The sequence below is a fragment of the Erpetoichthys calabaricus genome, chromosome 10, assembly GCF_900747795.2.
Source record: "Erpetoichthys calabaricus chromosome 10, fErpCal1.3, whole genome shotgun sequence".
NCBI lineage: Eukaryota > Metazoa > Chordata > Cladistia > Polypteriformes > Polypteridae > Erpetoichthys > Erpetoichthys calabaricus.
In genome coordinates this window covers 34704484-34731114 of record NC_041403.2, presented here as the reverse complement: position 1 = coordinate 34731114, position 26631 = coordinate 34704484, and the positions used below count along the sequence as shown (strand labels likewise).

The 26631-nt window shown below is 39.6% G+C and overlaps 1 protein-coding gene across 4 annotated transcripts in view; it reads right to left on the bottom strand.

Moving 5' to 3' along the window:
* Positions 1-26631, bottom strand: part of nr5a2 (nuclear receptor subfamily 5, group A, member 2) — a 204680-nt gene that overhangs the window by 101942 nt on the left and 76107 nt on the right. For all 4 annotated transcript variants that reach the window (XM_028811054.2, XM_028811055.2, XM_028811051.2 and 1 more), the window contains one exon: positions 2577-2696. In XM_028811054.2, the coding sequence (XP_028666887.1) occupies positions 2577-2696 (120 nt within the window). The remainder of the gene's footprint in view (positions 1-2576; positions 2697-26631) is intronic.

Here is a 26631-nt window from a genome sequence, read left to right as displayed (position 1 = left end):
GTTATTTTATGTTTTTTGACATAAAGATTTCATTTTTGCTGTCTGACTTTCAAATTAATTAACTTTAAAATTCCTACCATTTTAGTTTTATTTGTTTATGCGATAACATTGACTCATGCCTCATGACCACGTCATTACCCCTTGCTGGATAAGCAGTATCTAGTTTGGTGTGGTATAGTTAGCTTATTTTCCGAGTAGGTCGTAGTGGTGGGCTTGTTTTGACTTTTTGAGTTTCATTTTTGGCCACAACATCTTATCATCTTGCCCTTTGATTCCTGGTTGTCTAGTTATTTATCTCCAAGTTCTGACTGATTTATGTTATATTAGGCGGAGTGGTGGCTCTGAGGCTAGGGATCTGCACTGACAATCGGAAGGTTGCCGGTTCGAATCCCGTAAATGCCAAAGGAGACTCTGCTCTGTTGGGCCCTTCAGCAAGGCCCTTAACCTGCAATTGCTGAGCGCTTTGAGTAGTGAGAAAAGCGCTATATAAATGCAAAGAATTATTATTATGTCTCTTACTTCAATACCATCTCCTGATCTTTCAGTTCTCTCACAATACTTCTGGAACATTTAACAGATACATGTGTAGTTTTCACTATTTCTAGACAGTGGTGAAAGGGTTATTATTGCTGCTTCGTGTATTCAGCTTGATTGTCCATCATTGTTTCTTTGGAGTTTGCTTGTTCTTTCCGTGTCTGTCTGTGTTTTTCTCTGGGTACTCAAAAATGAGTGTTACATTAATTGGCCACTCTAAATTGGCTCTGTATGGGTGGGTATGTGAGTGGGTCCTGCAACAGTCTGGGGCATCGTCTAAGTCAGTGGTCTCAAACTCAATTCATGGAGGGCCGCAGTGGCTGCAGGTTATCATTCTAGCCCTTTTCTTAATTAATGGCCTGTTTTTGCTCCTAATTAACTTCTTTTGAATTAATTTTAATTGACTTGCTCTTGAAGACTCCAGCCCCTTAATTGTTTCTTTTTCTTAATTAGCAGCCAAACAATAATGAGATACAAAATGAGCCAAAACAGGACCAGCAACATGTGTCCATCATACAATATCTGAAAATAAAGAAAGATGAAGGTCTCAGGAATGTTGATCTGCTCAGGTCCACAAAACATTTTAGAAGTGCTCTTAGAAAAGAGAAAATGAACAATTTCAGAAATGTCTGCTATTGCACAATGAGAGCAGCAACAAGCCATGGAATTAAAGAATGGGTTTAATTAACAACAAGAATTGGCGCCTAAAGAAGCAACTGCTTGGAGTTTGAGGCCCTGACTTAGGTGGTCTTCTGTTGGCTCACTTACATCACATTTCATTTCTGTTTGGGTGCCATTTAAGGAAAGAAATTAAGCAATTCAGAGGAACGATCAGGGGAACAAATCTTTAAAAAGTCAATTAAAATAAAAGGAAAATGAGTTAATTAGCAGCAAAAACTGGTTACCAATTAAGAATAGGGTTAGAATGACAACCTGCAGCCACTGCGGCCCTCCAGGACTGGAGTTTGAGACCACTGGTCTAAGTAATCTTCTACTTTGCACCCTGTGCTGCTGGGTCAGCCTCCAACTGTTAAGTTAGCTTCTGTTTCTTTCACTTTGTTGGATCAATTTCATTTTCTTCATTTTATTTTGTTTTATTTTGGTTGTGAAAGATGAGGAATCTAATGGTACTCAATTTTTTCATGAATAATTTATATTTAGCGCGATTGTTTTATTTTAGCATTATGTTTTGTTTGTTTATGGGTGCTGCTATTCTGGGTAGTGGTTGACAGAAAGCAAGTCCCAACTACTGGGTAAAACCCCCCCACCCCATATGAAACAATATTTAAGCCGGTATCTTGCTAGTTTCTTTGTCCGTGATTGTGGATGCATCTCAAACCTTTCCTCTGGTTGTACGTTTCAAAGAATCCCTGGTTTACAAATACCACGCCCAATTTTCTGACGTTAGAACAGATTTCCTGCTTTTGTCCTTCACTTTGTTTCTTGAATATATCTTTGTCTCCTGATCTACAGTATCTCTTCCTCTGTTCACCACTCTAGAGATGAACAACAATCATGACCCTTACTCGGATTAGGTAGATCTGAGAATTTAATGATAATGTTAAGTATTTGTTATATATTTTGGCCAATTACATTACATAATATGGTTATGTGAACCAAAGACAGAAAACTATATTATATGATGAAGACCTCCTACATCATGCTTAGTTGTGGCAGATGCTGTGCTACATGACTGCAGGCTTATGTGCTGCTGTGTGACATGGGTGACACTTTACTGTCTGGGGAGGTCATTTTGAGAAGCCCCCACTGTTACTGAGAGATAAAGCATTTTGGCTGGAGATCATATGGAGCCGAGAAGAAATAATAGCCTGAATAACTTTCACTCATACTGAAATATTTTCTTACAGGATACCAACATCAACAGCCTCATGTCACTTATCAAGAGCACCAGTAACTTAAAGGTTAGCTTATAAATACATTTTTGGAACAACTTTCATAGAAGTTGACAACTGAAAGTAAGATGGAGAGCTGAACCTGCAGCCTCCATAATCGAAAAAGCGTTCCTATACTTCTGTGCTTACCTGCTGCCCCGTAACTAAAAGGATTGAGCCTTCCTTTCCATGTACAACTTGTCTGAAAATGTGATCAAGGATCAACAGTTCACTCCAGCAGTTCTGCAAAAGCTTCATTTGGTCATCCACCTGTGGGAATTAGAAAGGAAAAAAGCAGAATGACCCAAGTGACCCAAAAAAAAACCACAATAAAAAATGCACAGGGAGTCTTTAGGGGACTACATTTCTCCCATGATTTCTTTTTTGTGTTTTTGCCATGCCATTTGTCATTGTTACAAATTCATGAGCTGTCTAGGTGGTAGCCTCGGGTGCAAACACTTGCTCTGAAAAGTGATTAAGTTGTGAGTTTATCAGTAAAAAGCTGTGATGATGACGTGGGGAAACAGGAGGGTGCACGGCCTGAATCAACAGTTCCATTGTCAGGAGTGCTGCTCTTCCCACACCTCACAATGTTAATTATTAGTCGCTGTAGCTGCAGAGATATAAAAGATGCTATTGAGTGGGAGTAGCTCACAAAAAATGAGGAAAAAAGAGAAAAAGGGGAATTATGTACACTCCATCAATTGTTTGCATAATGTCAAGTTCTTATCTCCTCAATTTAGCTCTCCTTTGGACATTCTGTGATAATCTTGACGATTTATCTACTTGGCTCTGAAATTTATACTCTCCTCTCAAAGGGCCTTTTATAAAGAAAATGTTTAGACACTACAAAAAAAAACCAAAACAAATTATGTTGCATACCATCAGGTGGCACAACACTAAGTGCTGCTGCTTCACAGTTCTGAGGACGTGAGTGCAATTGCATCTTACTTATTACATATAACTTGGACACAGGCGCAGAACACAAAACTCCCATTCACTGCCTTTAATTCACTTTCCTTTTTTTTCCAATCTCCCGCACTTCTCCTCTAGCCCATAATTCCCATTCTCTTAAAGGAACCTTACACACGTTCCAACTCAAGACGCCACACATGCCATCCTTATTTTGTTCTGCTGTAACTCAGTTTTCTGATTCCACCCCAGTTTCAAAGGACATGAAGGTTACAATTAGCTCTGTGATTATTAGCTATTGTTCCTGCCTTTTACCTGACGACTCCTCGTGTCAAGGGAAAGGAATAAGCAAAATCAAAAAAAATGAAAGAATGATTAATGAGTAAATAATCTGCTTTGGGCTGCTTTTGTGGTTTGACTCAAATCGATTTCATTTTTATCTTGTGATGTTCATGCAAGGCAACATTGACAACACTTTCCTTTATGCAAGACGTTCTCGCCCAGCTTCAGATTAATTCAACATTTCTGTACTGCCAGTGCTAACTCCAGTTTGACTCCTAGGCTGGTTGTTGTGACTGAAGCTCTTGTTTATAACCTTCTTCCAACCCAAACAAGGTGAAGCAGAGGAAGATCAACATCCTGCAAAGATCACTTTTCAAGGTCTGTTTTTTCTGACGTTATTCAAACTAATTTTTCTGTCCTGAGAAAAGAGTAGTCTAAGCAGAACAAAAAAGCATATGGGTAAACTAAAAAGGTGCCATGGTACCCTGTTAGGTGTTGATCACTAGGCAGGTAGCTGTATGTTACGGCACAACATGAAAGCGTGCGTTTGGAAAAATTATAGTAAACAATGTAGGAGAGGGGAGCAAAATGAACAATCGCACATGACCCTCAGGCACAGATGGTTTGCTATTTTTTTAGACTGCTTTTTTTTATTTGCATTTTTTCCTTAAGGCAATTATTAATTATATGGTAATTGTGTATTCTCCACAAAGTACATTCACACTTAGCACTTATCATTAAATAAGAAATGTTGTCATAATTGTTTGCATAGCTGATCTAAAACATAAGGCACCTGACTTTAAACCCTAAGGCTGCCAATTCAATCCTCATTTGTGATGTGTGATCCCGAGCAAATCACTTAACCCACCTTGGCTCCAAGTGTGAAAAACACACAGAAACAGTGGTAATGTCGAGGTGCCTTTGATAAATCCGACAGCCGAGAAAATAATATATTTGTGTATATGTGGTAGAAGACTGGCATGGTACAAATCCAACCCAATATACGGTATTATTAATAATATACTCTAATATCCATCCATTTGCTGAAATGACGTTACCCAGCACAATGTTAGAGGTACTGAGACCTGACCAGTATCACTTTAGATTAGGTGTTTCTAATAATGCTGTACTTATCATGTAATTACCTGTATAATCACAGAGCAACTAGGTGTTATTACCTTCTATTTACTGTATGACACAATGTAATGCTATTGTTAACCACTCAATTCTATTTGTTATTCTACAGTTTATGTACATAGATACTTTTAAATACGTTTAAAAATTATGAAATAACAATTACAATTGAGTAATTAATTATAGCGTTACACTGTATTACACAGTATGTACAAGGCAATAAGACCTTATATAAGTAATTACATGGTAAGTGCAGCATATTAGGGACAACTAATCTAAAGTGATACCACCTTACCCTTAACAGTAACTGGAACAAGGCAGGAATCAACCCAGGAGCAAACAGAGATTGTGGGCTTCAGGGACCTTCGGCTCTTGGTAAGTTTTTTTTTTAACAGTTTATTTAAATAGAGATTGACAAACTAGGTATGTCTAAGTTGTGTGACATTGGCGCTTGGTTGGCGCCGACCCGACACAGACTGACACCAGAGGCATGGGTAAAATAAACAAAAAGATTTATTTTTTCCTCAGCCGTGGGACACGTCTACCCTGTGTCCCACAGGCCCTACACAGTCTCCAAAACACACACAAAGAAAAATCACACCAAATCACACTTTTTGTTTTCCGCAACTCCTCCCAGGCAGCTTTGTCATCCTCCTCCTCTTCCTCCTCCTCCTCCTACTCATCATCATCATCATCATTATCCACATTCTTCTTCTTCTTCTTCTACTCCTCCCGACTCTGGCGCCCTGAGTAATGGCTGCAGGCTCCTTTTAAAGCCCACCTGGAAGTGCTGCAGGTGCTTGTTGATCTACATCCGGCTGCACTTCCGGTTCTGGCTGCACTCTCGCCCAGACAGGCTTGTTAAGCCATGTAGCTCTATGCAGCTCTCCCTGGTGGAGGCCATGGAGCCCAACCAAGATGAATTCCGGTGTTTCATGAAAGTGGCCCTGACGCAACCCAGGGAGGCTGCCAACAAAGGTTCCGAGGGACGTAGCATTGCTCCCATGGCTGCTCCCCCGGATCTAGTGACAAAGGGGCGTGGCATTTTCCTGTTAAAACCTTTTCTTCTGTGCTAATATTCTCATTCCCACCACGGTACACCACACACTGCCATACACACTCTCCTTCATGCAGAGCCTTATTAGAGGTTGCCAGTAACATTAGGCTGCATGGCTCTGAGATGTAGGAGGAAACTGCAGTGCCCAGGGGAAACATATGGGACACAGGAGGAACACCTAAACTCTGCACAAACAGTGACTGGAATGTTGAATCCAGACCGCTGTAGCTATGACCAACCACAGACACTGATCACAAAAAGATAATGGGCTATCTGCTACTTCAGAAAAGGCCAACGCTTTAGAATAACTCTGTAATCTGGGAGATGGTGCTTGCTGCTAAAGTTTAAAACAGATAGAAGTAGAAATAGTTTTAAACCAATAGTAATACAGTAAAACTTATAAATAGGCCACATTTCAATTTCAATTCTATTTTTTAAATAAGTAACTATTCTAGAGTTATCTTTTCATGTATATAAATATATAATTAACTTGTATTTCATTGCATGTCTTCTATGCAATAATGTGCTTTTGCATACTGCACACTGTATCAAAGCACGTATGTGTCTATAAATGGGCCTTGTGATGGACTGGCACATTATCTTGTCCAGGGCAGTTTCATTGAGTGTACTGGGATAGGCTCCACACCCCCTGACTCTGTCCTGGATTGAGCAAATTTCAACAGTGACTGATTTTCATTATTCTCAGGCCCACTTAATCCAAGTCAGGGTCACAAGGAGCAAGTCAATCCCTGCAGCACGGTAGGAAACGGCCATGGACAGGCATGTTCTGTGGTGCCGATTTTTCCAATATTCCAGTATGTGAATTACAAGCTTTTAGCATTTATAATCTGTACTGTAAACTCCTTGCTTCACAACAAAGTAAACAGGAAAGCCAAAAAACATAAAATCAAGCATCATACTATCACTGACTGTACAGTAGTCCATGCTGGTGAGAATGAGTCTCTGATGGTTTACTGAAAATTGAATGATAGTAAGGCACTTGATTATGCGTGTGTGTGTGTGGTTGTCTTTTCGTATTCATTATGAGTAAGTGACTAAATCCTAAAATAAAAAATAATGTAAACCAAAAATGCTAGAAACATGCAATTTACTTATGGCGCTATCATGTTTTATTTGCATATGATTCTAAACAGAGATGAACACATTTCTATACAACTGTAAAAATCTGACTATCATTAGCACAATGAACATCATGACTATCCCAGCAGCACTACTGGGGGCATTTTATTACTCAGTTAATGGCTTCTGGTGTCTGCAAGAAAGGCATAGACCAGGGGTGAGCAACGTCGGTCCTGGAGAGTCGCAGTGGCTGCAGGTTTTCATTCCAACCCAATTGCTTAATTATAAACCAATCCTTTCCAATCTCAGACCTTATTTAATTTTATGGCTTGTTAGTCTGCAATGTAAAGTTCTTATGTCATAGATTTTTTTCCTTTCCATGGATATCATCAAAAAGATTTGAAGCTTAAAACGGATAATTTTCAGTCTGTCACATTTTCTATTAAGTATTTTAATAAATCAAACAGTGCATGATGAACACACAGAGATGTAAATCGAAACAAGCTAGATGGTGAACTGCTGACTGCTTTGTCATTTACATCTTATTGCTAATAAGGAGCCATTAAAACACTGAATGCAGCTGTTTAAGATTGAAATAAGCAATTAAGGGTGGGGAACCTTAGCAAGTGAGACCACTAAAATGAATCATCAAAATATCACTTAAGCAATAAGCACTTCATCAGCATTAATTGACTTCTCATTAAGAAATGGGTTGGAACAAAAACCTGCAGCCACTGGGGCTCTTCAGGACCGACTTTGCCCACCCCTGGCATAGACAACAGAAGTGCTTGCCCGAGTCCACAATGCATTACAGACAATTGTCTCTATAAATACTCAATAAAAATGTAGTTTGTCATTTCTTAAAATATTGGTTCACACACATTTTGAGATCTCATATGCAGATTGTGCCAGTGTTGTGCATGAACTAGTTGAAAAGACGCACTCATTGAACAAGCTCATTTTTCTAAGCACAGTGAAATTAACGTAACATATTTGCAAGTGAAGAACTTAAATGTGAGCTAGTTCAGTTTTAGGTGACATTCTGGATCTGGTTTAGGTCCCGATTAAACGTTTTGCCTTACCCTGTAATGTAGGGGTGGAGCCAAAGCTGAATACGGTATTCAGATAAGCACAAATAGTGGATTGTTACAAATATCTATTTTGTGTCACACAATTAAGAGCGGAAATTTATATGCATACTTGTAAATATTTAATTTCTTTTTTGACAGGGAGGATATTAGCATATATGGTTATGCGTGTTTGTTGCTGGGTATAACTTAATAAAGTGTATTTAAATAAAAAAGTCTTCAGAATTATTTTATTTTATTCAAGAACACTGTAATAGCCCCTAATATAAGGCATGCAAAACTGAAAAAAGTAAAGTCATGGGTCATTTATTCTCACTCGTTAAAAAACACAAAATGAACTGAACATGAACTAGTTCAAAATGGAAATGGTGAACTATGAACGTGAATTTATTCATTTTAATCTGTGTGAACTGAACTTTGAGCTAGTTCTTGTGAGATGTGAACTTGCACAACACTGGATTGTGCAGCATACATTAACATTATTAATGCAACTTATTTTATATCAGACAAAAGCACTGGGTATAAGGTAGGAACTAACCCTGTATGTGGTGCTAGTCCAATGAAGGGCCTACACATTCACACACATTCACACTAAGCAAAAACAAACATCTTTAGAGAAAAACTAGAACACCCTTCCAGACACGGAGCCATCTGGAAACTCTACACAGTGCCCAGGGCAGAATTTGAACCCAGTCATACAACCATACTCACTAAAATGGGGTCATTTTAGAGTTACCTGTCGACCTAATATGCAGGGATGTGGGAGGGAAAACACGGCCCCCGAGGAAAAACTCACAAAGACACAAGGGGATATGCAAACCCCTCACAGTATGCCATGATGAAGGAGCAGTGGCCACTACAGTACCAGCCTGTTCACGATGTACATAGTCTCTTCAAGACATTCACACATCACATAATCATACAGCTCTTAAAGATTTTCTGAAGCCTTCTAAATAAGTAATTTAATGAAGGGCATATAAAATAGGTTGACTGCATTTTCCCTTCGATTTAACTTCCAGAGTCCTGGGTTCAACTTCTGGCTCAATCAGTCTGTGTATTCATTCTGCTAAACCAGGTTTTGTGGGTACCAGCTCCATCCAAAACATGTGTAAGATAAGCAGACTGTCAACTCTTAACTTCCCCAGGGTGGATGAAGGTGAACGTGCCCTCAGACTGATTTCTACCTGTTTGGTTCCTGCTTTATAACTGATGTTGCCAGACTGAGTGCCAGCTCGGCGTTCCAGATATATATGTTGAAATCAGACTAGATATGAAACATAAGAAATCTGACAAATGAGAGGAGACCATTCAGTCCATCAAGCTCCTTTGTTTATCTAATAGCTAAGCTGTCCCAATATCTCATCCAGATTCTTCTTAAAGGTTGTCAAGGTTTCTGCTTCAACTTCATGTCTCAGTAGTTTCTTCCAGAGTCCCACAACTGCTTGCGTAAATAAGTGCTTCCTGGCTTCAGTATGAAATGCACATCCCCTTCATGGTGGATGAAAAGTGGTAGTCAATATGGAAGAAGGCAAAAAACCTAAATATAAAATATATACTGTACATATAGGGGCATTTGTCCTGGGCCTTGGGCTGGCGGGTGGTCCAGGACAGTCGAAATACAAATTCATTATCTTGTAATAATACCATTAATAACAATTTCCAGTGATTTGACAACTGCCTTTGATATCTAATGATGTTCCTTCTGTGCCAGTTCTAAAAATGAGTGGACACCTCTTGAATTGTTGAACACCATACATGGAATGGAGCTTCAAAGACCTTACTCAGATGTGTGCATTGAACTGTATTTTTGTTTGCATGTTACACTGTGAAAGAGCATTGTTTTAGTAAACTGTTAATTAAAAATGACTAATGTTCAATGATGTACCAAGAAGGATTGAACAGTCTTGCAATCCTGGCCTTTGAAATGGAACTTGGGCATTAATTGAATACTACAGACGTTATTAATGACTTCACAACCTCAACAAGCTTGGAGGGGATTCTGTAGAAATTACTGTAGTAACATAGAACCTGATATTTACTAGATTTGTTTTACATGATGTTCAAAAAATATTTTGTTGGAATTGTTTTGCTGGTAATGTGTTGCATTTGCATTTGCAATGTTCTGTTAGTACCAGTTATGATAAATGGCCAAAACGTTCTTAGGCTACGGCAGAGGCTTATTAATACAGTTGTATCCTAGACACTGACATTTATAACAGCGACCATACTATATATACAAATTATATATATAATACATATCTCTCTATTATATAATAAAAAATCTTGAGAGACGAGACTTTTTATCCTGCGATGAGACGTGATCTTTTGAAGAGACTTTTTGGAATGAAGACCTGCGAGATGGTGATTTTTAACATGAATTTCTTTCAAGTCATGTCATACTTACAACCTTTGGAAGCAAGTCACACAGGTCGGTGACTTTTGCCATTAGATTCTTTCAAGTCATGCCCTACTTACAACCATTTTCAACTCTTATAAATTTTAATGGTTTCCACACTTTAAGTTCCCAATTAAAGAAGATGTATTATGTCCAAATCTTATTGAAGAATTTCATCACCAAGGATTATCAACAGAAAAAATGAGTACATGGGCATTCCTAGCACCTAGAAATGAGGAAGTCCAACGAATTTACAACAAAAATGTTGATCGGTAACACGACAAAATGGTTAAATGCGTATCAATAGACTATGCTGAAAGAGTTGGTGGTAATGGTGCAGAAGATGAAAACAAAAACTTACAATATCACAAAGAATATCTATAACTATTAACACCATCCGGTCTTCCTCCGCACGAATTACTGTAGAAAGAAGGATGTATCCAAGAAAGATAATGCAAGTACATCTTCAGTGGATAACATTACAGACAACAAAGGAGATCTTGATATGCCATTCGTATTAAAACGTTAACAGTTTCCTGTTCAGAATAGCTTTTGCAAAGACAATTAACAAATCTCAGAGCCAAACATTTGAAAAAGTTGTTTTACTTAATAGAGAGGAAGAAATGAAATTCAATCACAGGCAGTGATATGTGGTGTGGATGCAAATGTAACACTGCACGTGAAAGTTAAAATCTGTTTAAACTGTACATCCACATCCCCATACGCAAGCAACAGAACTGCAAAGAGGCTAGCACGTAGTGCAGGCAGGGGGTTGGTGAGTAAAGCGAGCAGGGGGCAGAGCCCCCTAGTATATATATATATATATATATATATATATATATATACAAACACAGTATATACATACAATGTATACACACATACAAAAATAGTATACACATAATAAAACAAATACAGTATATTGCAGTAAATAAAAAGATTGCAATAACCAATCACAGTCATTACTGTTTATTATTTTAAGGAACTGGATGTCCATGTGGCCATGTCATTGTAAATTAAAATGACACTGACAGGAAATTGTTCATGTTCACCCTCTTTACCAATTTCTTGGAATCCTGCAGTTACGGCTAAAGTTCAGAATTCCACAATTATGTGTCTCCTTTGAACATCTCGTAAATATGTGGAGCGCTTTGCCAGACAAACCAATCACCCACTTGTGTGGATAATCTGCATTTCGAAAAATGCCAGGCATCATTGATTTTTACGCTTGACATGAATATTCTAGTTTGAGGGCGCAGGCTTAATATTTATGGAAGCGTTTCTGGTCAAGTCTCGTCTCCTCCTGTAAATCATATTTCATTTTCAGTGTCAGTTCCTCTGTCCATTTTGGCTGCTAACAAACTTTTACAAACCTTTTCATTTTAGATGTTCTAGCCTTTCTGGGTCACTCCATTAATTCAACCATCCATTTTCTTAATCTACTTGATTAAAAATGAAGGCAAAGCCTTATAAGGTTTGAAGAAGAAAGCAACCTGATTGAGATTTCCTTCCATTGCACTGCATACTCACACACACACACACACACACACACACACACGCATGCACATGCACACACACACACACACACGCATGCACATGCACACACACACACACACACTCACATAGCTATAGAGTGCCAATTTAGAGTTGTTAAGTTACACTTACATTTTCAGAGTGATGACATAACTCATCCAAACATGGCATGACAATCTATGGTCAATCTCAATGGTATGCGATTCAAAATAGATGAAAACTCTGTATGGGACGCCTGTTCATTCTTCAGCCTTAGCACACTAAAGTCGCTAAACAGTTAGCATGCTTCAGCATGCAATGAAAATTCATAAGGGCACCAAGAGAATAGGAAAATGCCACACTGACAGTGACAGAGGTGGGACTCAGACTTGAATCAAGGTGCCTTTGAAAACAGATAGATGGATCTTTAATTTGTCACAGAGTAGCTATTAAACATAGGCTACAAAGTGTATTTTTCATGCAATGTGTTCTCCGTTTCTTAAGGTAAACAGCACCTCGTATGTTGCAGTGCTCATCCTGAACAATGCCACTGCAAAGATGAGAGCCCTTCCTAGTCAGACATCTCCAATTAGTCAGAGGAGTTCACCTTTAGCTCAACTAGACGGATGCTGTCCGAATTTCCAATGGTCTGTTTACCCAGTGAGGACAAAAATAATGGGTTCGGTACCTGAAGGGAACTTGGTTCCTTAATGGAAGGAATTACTAAGAAAAAGATTCAGCATCATATGGAAAGAACAAGAGTTTAAGGGAACAATCAAAATGGGTTCACATGGGGGAGTCATGTTTTACTAATATACTGGAATTCTTTGAAAAGACAACAAAAGCATAAGATGCAGTCATTTATAATACCTTTAGATACTTAAATACTATCTTTGTGTTGTGTGGTTGGTGATGCCCCCCCTAAATCAAGGTGTCTGTTTGACTTTGCCACGTTGTCACTGAAGGTTTGCCCCCCCCCCCCCACACCCCCCATTTTGCTAACTTACCTTAGACTACAGTATATGTGGGTAATAGTATTCAGGAGTACGCGTGCGCATGCGTTACAGTCAACAAGGCGATGCAGCACCACTGTTGTCCCGTACTGTGGCACAGGTGACGTCTCCCGCGATGGATGGATGGATGGATGGATGAATGAATCAGGATTGGATTAAGACCCCCACAGGCCCCTGAGTGACTTAGCTCCTTGCCCTCCCTGAGTTGATCATACTTTAATCACGGATGATTTCAGTGCGAGATTCGATTGCGTCATCGCCCCTGAGGTTTGGGGGATTCCCAAAAAATTGGGGAATCATCCCCTTGATCATTTCTTCGAAAGGATACTCGATCGTTTATTCGCAGGGTTTAATAGTCCATCTTGGACATTTCGACTCCCAAATACGTATCATTTCATGAATAAAGGGTGAGGGTGTTGGTTTTAAAAGGTCTCTTCCCGTCACGGACTCCGTGCGCCCACCCATAATGCCCTGATGTTAGATCTGCCCCTGGGATGCACTGAGTTTATAGAAAATATTCGCTTATATTGCTGCCTTTACCACAGACGTTAATGAAAAGTGTCTTTGGACTCGGTACAGATTGAGAAAAACTTAAATGTTTGGTGGTTACGAGTGGTTTCTAGTGCCAGGGATTTGGCATTATAAAACTACACCACGGGGCACTCAGTTCTGCCAGCACTTGCGCGGGGTTACTTTAAGCGAAATAAATGTCTCTCCCGGCTAGAATGAACTTTACAAAATGCTGCCGTTTTCTCGGAGAGTGCAGGAACTTTAATTATTTTTTTTCTTTCCTTTGATCCAACTGTATATTCAGTTTGATGACTGTGTGCGGCGCTAATCCTTTAAACAGTGAATTCCGCTTTTCGGTCACCAGCCCCTTGCGCTAATTCAAAGACAACTCTTTTGTAAAATCAATATGCCTGCATTGTCTTAAAGTATTCAGCTCATATTCCAAGTTATGTTGCTCAGTGACCCGACCTTAACAGACGCACAAAACCCCGTTGAAATGATAAGCAAATTTTATTGCCTCCCAAAATAGCAAGGCATGCATTGTTTCTCCTAGGACTCTGCGCGGAATGCATTTAGTACTAAGACTTTAATGCCAGGGATCTTTTCAGTTCTCTGTATTGAGCTGTTGCTGAGAGGAGTTGGTGTGTTTTTTAATATTTTTTATTTTATTTTTTGTGGGGTTATGGGGGTAGGCAGTTGTTGCTATCTGATGCAACAATCCCCGACGCTGTTCAGTAAACCACCAGTAGTGTGAACAAGCGGGATGCTGCAGCTTCTAGACTTGACCGGAGGGACTGCTCTCCAGCTCTGACGGCTCGGCAGCTCACGTCAAGCACACGCTCGCGCACACCACTGGGCTGCTGTTTTACCTGAAAAATATGCCAGATCCTTCAAATTTCACTAATCCCTCTCCCTGATGTCCCCGCCGCTTACTGTACAAGTTGCGCTCACTGCTCTAAATATGCCACCTGCGTACACCGCCGGGGTGCGCCGAGTTAATGAATGCACGCCGGGGGTATTCGAATACTCGGCTTGACTTCGCTCGAGCATGGCTAACGATGTGTCCTTCATTGGCTCTAATGTTTACTAGAAAATACGTATTGCAGAACTGTGTACTCGGCCTTAAGCCGGTTATAAATCTGCTAGCAGCTCTATCCGTCTTGTTTTCAGTGAAAAGTTACCATTATAGTATGTACTGTAACCTAAAAAAGTCGCTGTGAAACATACATACTAAAGTAAAATAAATAAAGGCTTCGCTATAAATCACGTGCTTCTTCGTCAGTTTAAAGTTTTACACTGAAGATAAAGTTGCACAAACTGCCGAATGTAATTCCTAATAAAATAACGGCAGTCCGTCCGTCATAATATAAATGTCTGAAAGAATCACAATATAGAAATACGTATGGATATATATGTAAACACACGTAAAATATTCGTCAAAAAAGAAGAGGCCGAATGCCCACCAAGCTCGTGAGGTGAGCTAATTGCCAAATTCCGTTATCTCTACAGACGCTGGAAAAAACAAAGAATAAGGCGCACAATATGCCAACATGAAATTGTCAAAAGAAACAATCCATTGTTAAATACTCTACAAAAGTAGGATGTATAATTAAAGAATTATTACCTGTATTATTATTTACACAAATGACTGCACATTGACATGGTGGAAGGATCTGCTGCAAAATATAATAGTGCCTGCTGCAGTTTTTACAACGTCCTAACGACTTTATGACAGGCATCCCTCATTACTTTAGCACTGTATGCATAGCGTATGAATTACACATCAATGAAACCTAATCAGAGTGGGGAGAATCTATCTATCTATCTATCTATCTATCTATCTATCTATCTATCTATCTATCTATCTATCTATCTATCTATCTATCTATCTATCTATCTATCTATCTATCTATCTATCTATCTAAATGTTACATAGTGCTTTACACAACAAATGTTTGAAGATATCTGCATGTCCACAGTGTAAATCAGATATTTTAAGTGGATTATCTAAAACACACATTCAGAGTACAGTATATTTTTCATTTCTCTGCACTATGCCAGTTTTTTATATTTTTACCGATTAGTAATCTATGTGTTTTTGCCATGTTATAGGTATTTATTGTATTTTTAGTAAGTTAAAATTTCCACTAAAAATGAATGTAGTATAGTGGTATGATGGTTATTCCTGCTGCTGTGTTCAAATACCTGACCTTTCATTTTTGTTTTAAAGTCTTCATGTTCCCCCAGAGTCCACATGGAGTTTTCTTTCCATATCATAAAGATACGAAGCTTTGATTGATATGATGATGAACTAGCATCCTGTTTGGGGTTTGTTCCTGCCTTGTACATGATTCTGTTAGAACAGGCTCTGGAGTCCTCTGATGACAAACTTGATTGAGCAGATTCAGGAAATGCATGGGTGGATGATAAATGATAATGTTGAACATCAATTGGCAGTCAGTCATTTTCCAACCCGCTATATCCTAACACTGGGTCTCGGGGGTCACAGGGCACAAGGCAGGAACAAATCCCGGGCACGGCGCCAGCCCACTGCAGGACACACTCACACACCAAGCACACACTAGGGACAATTTAGGATTGCCAATGCACCTAACCTGCATGTCTTTGGACTGTGGGAGGAAATCGGACCACCCGGAAGAAACCCACACAGACACGGGGAGAACATGCAAACTCCATGCAGGGAGGACCCGGGAAGCAAACCTGGGTCTCCTAACTGTGAGGCAGCAGCGCTACCCTCTGCGCCACCATGCCACCCAACATCAATTGTAAATTGTGGATTATGAGGATGGCCAACCTTTTCCAATAAATTTGCAAATAGATAGATAGATAGATAGATAGATAGATAGATAGATAGATAGATAGATAGATAGATAGATAGATAAGGCACTACTGTGCTATGAAACTGTATCTTCCAAGGGAAAAATGACAGGAATTTGAAAATGTTACATACATGGTACCCTTGCTACAAATTAAACCAGGGCTCAAATCATGCATACACCATTTTGCTACTCTGATCACTATGATTTAGAATAACCCAAATTAATTTCAGTGTCATCAGCAGGCACATTTAGTGGTGACATTCATTATTACAGAGTCTACATATGCTCTGCATATTAAGCTATGTAATGGCACAGTATATGAATAGCAAAGTTGTTCATTTTAGGGCTTTATGAGAAAGACAGACAGACAGACAGACAGACAGACAGGCAGGCAGGCAGGCAGGCAGGCAGACAGACAGACAGACAGACAGACAGACAGACAGATAGATAGATAGATAGATAGATAGATAGATAGATATGAAAGGCACTATATAATAGATAGATAGATAGATAGATAGATAGATAGATAGATAGATAGATAGATAGATAGATATGAAAGGCATTATATAATAGATAGATAGATAGATAGATAGATAGATAGATATGAAAGGCACTATATAATAGATAGATAGATAGATAGATAGATAGATAGATAGATAGATAGATAGATAGATAGATATGAAAGGCATTATATAATAGATAGATAGATAGATAGATAGATAGATAGATAGATAGATAGATAGATAGATAGATATGAAAGGCACTATATAATAGATAGATAGATAGATAGATAGATAGATAGATAGATAGATAGATATGAAAGGCACTATATAATAGATAGATAGATAGATAGATAGATATGAAAGGCACTATATAATAGATAGATAGATAGATAGATAGATAGATAGATAGATAGATAGATAGATAGATAGATAGATAGATAGATAGATATGAAAGGCACTATATAATAGATAGATAGATAGATAGATAGATAGATAGATAGATAGATAGATAGATAGATAGATAGATAGATAGATAGATAGATAGATAGATAGATAGATAAGGGCACACTCAGTAGGGATTATTTGCTCATTAATTTTCCAAGCCCACTTGTTCCCTGACAGACAAGATTAAAGGCCCCTTGTGTGGCAGCCTGAGCCGTTCTCTTCTGAGATTAGGGCAGCTTAGAGTTCACAGCGAATTGTTTAAAACTCTTAAAGGCAATGACACAAGAAGTTCTTTCTCCCACAAAGGATCATGTGAATCTGGATCACAGTCCACTTGTGCTGTTGAAGTGGGATTCAAAACACTTTTCAAGATTCCTGGACACCTAGCCAACATGAACTGATTATATCCTGGCATTTTAAACATTTTCCTTAAGCTACTGAATTCTTCAGGGAACTCTATTATGGATTACATCAGGTAGCTAGAATCTTACAACACTATTCCAATAAAAGTAAAACACACTTAGACTTGTAAAGTGTGTGAGGTTAAACACCTTCCACCAGCTAGACGGTACATGAGCACCGAAAGCCTGCTATTTTTCAGACCAGAATTCCAGAGGGTAATGTCATCATTACTTCAGAGCTCCACATCCATTCCAAGATATTCAAAGATTCCCAGTTGGAAAATGAAACAAATGGATATTAGCCAGACAGGCTTCTCACTTTTACCATAGTGCTGTCCTTGATCACCACTGTCAAGCCTAATCCTCGGATGTGGTACATACGTTATTAGATGAGCCAAACTGTTGACTTGAACCAAAACGTCACTCTGGAGACTGGTAAAAAGGAGACTTTGCAAAAATCATTACTCGATCCTACCTCTCTACCTTTCTCTACAGTTTCCCCCTCGAAGCTGTCCAACAGGATCATCATTCATATCTGAGAGCCTTGACATTCATTGTGTATCAGGACTATTTTTTGTTAGATGTTTGTGGCTGAAGGAATCAATCCCACAGATGGCCTGGGAATCCCTCAAGAGGAAGTGGAATGTCTTGTTGTTTGGTGTACCCTGCTCAGCATGTGGCCACCGCAGTCCCCAATTGGACAAGAGCACTAGAAAATGAATGGGTGGTTGGAAATCTGTGGTCAAAATGAAAGGAGCTATAAAAAATATTCAAATGTATGTGGCTTTGCTACACAGCCTGAAATTACTTAGTTTATTTTTATGGAGGCGTCTCATTAATCATCGTAGTCTTTAGCCAAGTACTTTTGTACTTAATTTGAATAGAAGGCAAATTACAAAATAAAGATTAGTATTTTTTTACAATAAAAATGACACAGTGGATCAGCAGTCATCACTCCTACCCCTCAAACCCTGGGTTCAAATCCCATACCCAGCTGCTATCTATGATGTTTTAATTTCCCCCCTAGTGTTGATGTGGGGTTTGCAGTTTTCACCCCAAATCTCTAAAGGCAACTGGCAATTCAAAATTGTCTATGGAAGTGCTTAGCCCCTGCAATGGACTAGTGTCCCCTTCTGGGATGGTTCATGCTGTGCTCACTGCTGTGGTGATAGGCTCCACAACCCTAAATGGAATTAACTGCATTTAAAAATATTTTATCTTTTGTTACAATAAACTGAATTTGGAAGATGAATGGATGGGAAGTGTTACAGGTTCATTGCTCTGCATATGTTTAATACTCCACGACTTCAAACTTGACAAGCAGCAGTTTGTAGGATTCATTAAAGTGGACTTATTGTTCATTATCTTTTCATTGTGTTACAGCATAGTAGTTTAGTATTTATTGAAGCCACCTTTCATCTTCGGGGACCCGTGTTTTCTGGTTTCTGATAGTGTCCTATAAAGCTTTCATACCCATATAACTAATTTTTTAGGTGCTTTGTTTCCTTCCACATGCAGGTTACTTTAAGTGGTGACTCCAAACTGAGTGAGGGTAGTTTTGTAGTGTGCCCTGTACCCCTGGCCCCCCATTACGAGTTTGTGTCTTGCAAGTTTTTATTACCTTGATGGGCCTCACAACCTTCGCCTGATAAAAGCTGTTTAGAAAATGGATATGATGGACATTTTGGTGTATCTTAAGAGGATTAAGCAGATTTTTATGCATAGATGGATTCTTCAGTTTATTAACTTGTTTGGTCACTGAATGATACTTTGGTGTAACAGTTTATTTCTGCTTCTTAACACCTCCAGAATCCATCTTAGCTCCCATTATTGCTTATGTGGAGTTACCACACTTTCTCCAGGGTTTATATTTCTACAGTAACTCTAGTTAACTAACACATTAGAAAGTTGCGCAAGTCAGGTTGATTTTCAACTTTGTACTGAGTGTGGGAGTTGGAGTTACCTTTGCCCTGTGACAGAATGGTATCCCATCAAGGATCGCTACCCACTTTGTCGCCAGTGTTGCTAGGACAAGCTGTAGTCCTCCCACAAACATGAATTGGAATTAGTGAATTTGGAAATAAATGAAAAAGGGTCTGGTCCCATTACAAATCTGTATTGGAATTAAAGGACTCAGCAAATGAATGAATGAAAGGAACCCAACAAAGTAATCAATTGTCATGAAGTTGTTCTTTACTGCCTCTGTGTCCTCCACTTGTTTTATTGGACTCTTTGGAGTCTTAACTGAGTACTCCACTGGCTTGTTGTTAAAGGTGCTGTAGAAAATAAAGTTACTGTTATTAACTTTACCACATTCACTTTTTTACAGCAAGCAGAACGTTTCAATTGTTTAGATCTGACACATTTTTCATTGTGCAGCTTAGCCAGTCTAAGCCCATTTTTGGCCTTTTACCCAATACTGCCAGAAAACGCTTTGGCCCTATATGACCTCACAAGGATTTAAGTCAGTCTGGCAATATTATATTATATTTTAAATTTAGCTTACTATGAAAGATGAATAGTGCTACACGGGGAAAAATGGCTGAATGGCATGTAATTATTCCTTCCTGTTATATTTGCTCCACATACCTATTTTAATCCTTAGTCATTCTTTTATGCTACAACAGAATTTTGCATTTCATGTTCTTTTATTTGGTGTTGAAGCCATGATGCTGATTTCTGATCAATATTTTTTATTCTGTGCTCCTGTTCCTGTTTTGGTCTTTTGAATATTTTTACCATTTTTAGCCCAGTAAAAGTGCTCTTTAAAAAAATCATCATTACTACTAATATTGCTTTAGTCTTAAAAGGTATTTTTATTTGATAGGGAAGGCAATATATAAAACCACTCCCTATAATTTTTTGGGCATTTTGTTGCATTGATGCGTGACCACATTCATTACAATATTAATCTGTCAAAATTCCATATATCTATATGTATATTCTCACACACGCACGCATGGGAGGCAGTCTAAGGGCTTAACGAAGGCTAAAAAGCAGAGTCAGGGGTCGATGAACTACACTAATGCCATTTCTCTCTCTTCCACAGAACACCAGAAGAGAGGCCCAGCTAGAGCTCCGCCCACATCCATTCCTAGGCCACGCCTTCCTGCTGACATCAGTCCCACCTAAACCCGTCTCTTCCTGCTTAGCCTCTATAAAAACCAAACTCTTCATCCTACAAACATGGAAAACATCTTGTATCACCCCAGTCCCAAAGGTATCACGTCCTAGTGAGCTGAATGACTTTCGGCCTGTTGCTCTGACATCACATGTGATGAAGACCATGGAGAGGCTGCTGCTTCACCACCTTAGGCCACAGGTTCAACACGCCCTTGACCCTCTGCAGTTTGCATATCAGGAGAAGGTGGGAGCGGAAGATGCCATCATCTATATGCTACACCGATCCCTCTCTCACTTGGACAGAGGCAGTGGTGCTGTAAGAATTATGTTTCTAGACTTCTCTAGCGCCTTCAACACAATCCAACCTCTGCTCCTTAGGGACAAGCTGACCATAGACCCAGTGATCATCAAAGGTGACTGTGTGCAGATGGTGCAGACCTATAAATATCTGGGAGTGCAGCTGGATGATAAATTAGACTGGACTGCCAATACTGATGCGCTGTGCAAGAAAGGACAAAGCCGGTTATACTTCCTTAGAAGGCTGGCTTCCTTCAACATCTGCAATAAGATGCTGCAGATGTTCTATCAAACAGTTGTGGCGAGCGCCCTCTTCTACGCAGTGGTGTGCTGGGGAGGCAGCATTAAGAGGAAAGACGCCTCACGCCTGGAAAAACTGGTGAGGAAGGCAGGCTCTATTGCTGGCATGGAGCTGGACAGTTTAACATCTGTGGCAGAGCGAAGGGCGCTCAGCAGGCTCCTATCAATTATGGAGAATCCACTGCATCCACTAAATAATGTCATCTCCAGACAGAAGAGCAGCTTCAGCGACAGACTGCTGTCACTGTCCTGCTCCACAGACAGATTGAGGAGATCGTTCCTCCCCCAAACTATGCGACTCTTTAATTCCACCAGGGGGGGTAAACGTTAATATTTAACATTATACATAGTTATTGTCTGTTTTTTTTCACCTGTATTATTATCATTCTTTAATTTAATATTATTTATTGTATCAGTATGCTGCTGCTGAAGAATGTGAATTTCCCATTGGGATTAATAAAGTATCTATCTATCTATCTATCTATCTATCTATCTATCTATCTATCTATCTATCTATCTATCTATCTATCTATCTATCTATCTATCTATCTATCTATCTATCTATCTATCTACAGTCAGTAATTGTCCTGACTCAGTCCTTTGTGATAACTCAGTTTTTTTTGCTGCATCCATTTTCCAACCCGCTGAATCCGAACACAGGGTCACGGGGATCTGCTGGAGCCAATCCCAGCCAACACAGGGCACAAGGCAAGAACCAATCCCGGGCAGGGTGCCAACCCACCGCAGGACACACACAAACACACCCACACACCAAGCACACACTGGGGCCAATTTAGAATCGCCAATCCACCTAACCTGCATGTCTTTGGACTGTGGGAGGAAACCGGAGCGCCCGGAGGAAACCCACGCAGACACGGGGAGAACATGCAAACTCCACGCAGGGAAGACCCGGGAAGCGAACCCGGGTCTCCTAACTGTGAGGCAGCAGCGCTACCCACTGCGCCACAGTGCTGTCCATATATATATATATATATAGATGTAGGGTACATGGCTACATGACTACAAAACATGCTAGAATGTTAGGTGCAAGTACTCAACACTCTTAATGACACTGAAGAGACAGAGTCCCCCCTTGGAGATCGCTGCACTCATGACCACATCTGAAATAGACAATGGTGGGGGAGTTGGGGGAATTCCTTGGTGATCACCAAGATTGCTGCTGCATGTGAAAGTGGTAACTCTGTCCACCATGGAGTCTTCTGTGTTGACAACTGAGGGAGAAGATACCCCTTCAAAATTGGAGGGCATCTGCAGTGTTGTTTGGTTGAGGAAAGCTGGTTGGGGTTTTCACGCCCTTCAAGTCATGGCAGTGCTAGACTGGTCCCTATTCAGCCTATGTCTAGAGTTGGCCCCGTATATACATGTCTATAAAAACAGTTGTACTTTCTATTGAACCTCACATGACAGTAGTTTAATTAGGAACTCAAAGTTGCTGTCCTTGTCTGCTGTTACTGGGATTGGCTGAATTCCCCTTGATCCTGAATTGGATAAAACAGATTTGGGAAAGATATGTTATGTTATGTTATTCTATTTTATGTTATGTACCCCATGTCACAGTACAACCTGTGATATGGACATGGACAATCAAAGTTATCACGTATAGAACTAACACCTATTGGTATAAGTAACATAACGTAACATAACATTCTCAAATCTGCTTCATCCAATTCAAGATCAAGGGGAATGAAACCAATCCCAGCAACAGCAGACAGGAACCAAGCCGAGATAGGATGCCACTCCACTGCATGGTGCATACACACTCATTGCCAATTTCGAGTCCCTAATTAAAGTAATCTGTTGGTCTTTGTGGGTGGCACGGTGGCGCAGTGGGTAGCGCTGCTGCCTCGCAGTTGGGAGACCTGGGGACCTGGGTTCGCTTCCCGGGTCTTCCCTGTGTGGAGTTTGCATGTTCTCCCCGTGTATGCGTGGGTTTCCTCCGGGTGCTCCAGCTTCCTCCCACAGTCCAAAGACATGCAGGTTAGGTGGATTGGCAATTCTAAATTGGCCCTAGTGTGTACTTGGTGTGTGGGTGTGTTTGTGTGTGTCCTGCGGTGGGTTGGCACCCTGCCCGGGATTGTTTCTTGCCTTGTTGGCTGGGATTGGCTCCCTGTGACCCTGTGTTCGGATTTAGCGGGTTGGTAAATGGATGGATGTTGGTCTTTGTGCAACTGGAAAAAAAAACAACACAAATACATGGGAAGTATGTCAATTCTACATGGACAACAAATGTATGGTGGATTTGAACCAGGATGCTGGATCTGCAGGGCAGCGACAATAACCACTACTTCACTGTACCACTTAGTGTTTTCCATTGTTTTAAGATCAAAACTAACAAATAAGCAGATGCAAAAATATAAAATCTGGCAGATAAATAAAAAAATTGCCGGATAAATAAAAAGTGTTTCTCACATTCCCGTGTCCAACAGCACATGCCTGAGAGACATCAAAATTCCATGGCACAGGTGTACGCAAGTTCAGGTTAGTAAATGCAGGCGCTGGGACGCGATGGTGCAGTGGTAAAAGTGCCTCTTATTAAGGCTTTCCTGATTGGCTCCACAGGGTCAGAAACTATCAATCTCTGTTTACACATAAGCTGATGGATTGTTGGAGGGCTGGGCTGATGGACTGGCAAATCAATACGGTTCAAGCTCGGAGACCGATGTGTTCCCACGGTGACCACATTAACAGACTCCAGAGTGTAACCTCTGACCTGTGCTACAAATTCTAGTCTATAGGATCTCCTGGTCTTGGCAAACTGAAAGGCAAAGGTTCCGGCCCTTATTAATAAGAATTCTGCTCCTTTGAGAGCTTGGCTGCCTGCAAGGCTGAAGAAGTCGTATTTATTAGCAGCTCCGTCGTTTACCGCATGCCATTTTAAAGGCTCATAGGCCAAGTGCTTTGAATTAAAGTCAACAACGTTAACTCTGAAGTAAGTGCACCCTCCCTTTAAGAATGTAGAATGATGTAGAATGGTGGCAGATGAAAACAGAGCTGGACAGGAGATCTCTTACTGAGCTTTACGATGCAAACTTGCATTTTCATGAATTTGAATGGCCTTCGGTACACATTTTACTCAAATTTATAATACAACAGAACATGAAGACTGACATCCTCAAAAACAATGATTTTTAAAAATTTTTTTGAGGCAGCTTAGGTGACCTAGTGGATAAAGGGTAGGACTGCACCCCAAAAAAGTGGACAATTTAATTCCCAATATTGACATATTGTCACTCTGGTCAAGTATTTACATATAACAAGACATAAAGTGCTCTGGCAGAGGGTGGTGTGGTGGTGCAGTAGTTAGTGCTGCAGCTTCATGGACCCCGAGTCCAGCGTTTTCATTTCCAAGACTTGTTTGTTGTTTGTGTGGTGTCTGCACATTCTCCCCATGCCTGTGTAGATTCTCCACCCAGTACTATGTTTCATCTCTTACGTCACCAAAGATGTGCCGATTACTTCCAAACTGGCCATTAGCACTGGTGGCAAAGTAGATCTTTAGAGCAATGTCATACGGTAACCATTTTTGGTTCCCAAAAGAACCAACCACATGAAGATTTAAGAAAGAACCTTTTATTTATATTCATAACAAACTCCAAAAGTGACCATGAATAGATAATAACAGATTTGTAAAATGCCAATAGGTTTGTGATTTTAACCCTTTAAACTTGGCCCCATTGTTTTGGACCCGTCGGTGGACTGAACAATAATGCAAATATTTTTTAAAAACTCCATAAATTCATTCATTTCCCCATTGATATCATTAAAGAACAAAATTTTGCCATTAAAATGCCATATTGCATACCCCGATACACCATTGCAATATTTTTCTTTCTTCCCTCCAAGATGGCCGAATTGCTATTTCAACAGCAACACCTGCTCCCAGATTTGAACGTCCTGATTCAGTTGTGTACAATATGACGAGGAGACTGTTATCTACTAAATGACAGGAGTGTTTCTACTTTCAAATGACACCACATTCCACTTTCTACATTTCAGAATTTTGAAAATTTTTTTGTAAAGATATTTTTAAATCTAAATGTTTTTAAACTATTGGTATTGGTAATCTGGATACACAGTATAATGTCTTTACTAACCACCTATATTCTGACAGAGTAAGATCTGCCTTTCACAATAATACATAGGCAAGGAGTCTTCAATAATAGATATGTATACTAACTTGAAATTAGTAAAAGTGAGATAAAGAATCCTGTTGTTTAAACTGCTTCAAAACAGTAAAACTACAAATATTACTTGTAGATATTTTTATAATACTTTTTTGGGGTGTTCCTAACACATTCACTAACACTTTTATAGTGTTTGGAAGTTTATTCATAACTTTGAATAGCATTCAAAGCACATTTTTCACGGAATGTTATACTTTATTCTTCTGCAATATAAGTGCCGTATATACTCATGTATAAGTCGGGTCTTGAAATCCGAAAAATCAATCATAAAATCAGACCCCGACTTATATGCCCGTTCAAAAATGAGACACTTAATTTTTTTTTTTTTTAACATCTTCTTGCCTCCTCCAATCTCGCATCAGTTTCTCAGACACATTGAATTTTGGTGCAGCAGCGCAGTTACCAATTTCTTTCGCTACTTCAACAATGTTTAATTTAAAACCAGCTTCATATTTTCTTCTGATTGAACGCTCCATCGTAGATAAGGGATGCTCTTATGATAAAGGTGGATGAGGGTGTGAGATACAAAAAACACAGATCAGTGCAAACGTTGTGTCAGAGTAGTTCGGGTATTACCGTGTGGTCATGTAGGCACAATAGAGAGAGAGACAGAGAGGTTAGGAGCACACGCTGATACAGCGCATTGCCGCACCCACATAGAAAAAAAAAGCCGTGTGCTCCGTGGTTACTCTCTCAGGTGGGCGTTACCATATCATAATCTCTTGGACCAATAGCGTGAGTTTTGCACATTCGACTTATACGACCAACATTATAAAATACCATAAATTATACCATAAAATCAAGTCTCAACTTATCCGCGGGAGAACGTATCTGCGAGTATATACAGTAATCCTCCAGTTGCAAAAAGTCTGCAAGAGAAATATTTGATCTTTATTTTGGGTAGAACATGAATACTGAGTGAAGTAAATCCATCAATTAAGCAGAAAACTGCCCAAAATGATGCTGAGTTTACACCAGGGGTTAAAACAGTAGTGTCACACTTAGATCCTAGAGGGCCGGAGCAGCTGCTGGTTTTTGTTTCAGCCAATCCTTAATTAATTAATTCTTTTGCCTTAATTATAACTGACTTGCTTATTGCTTTTTCCTTAGCT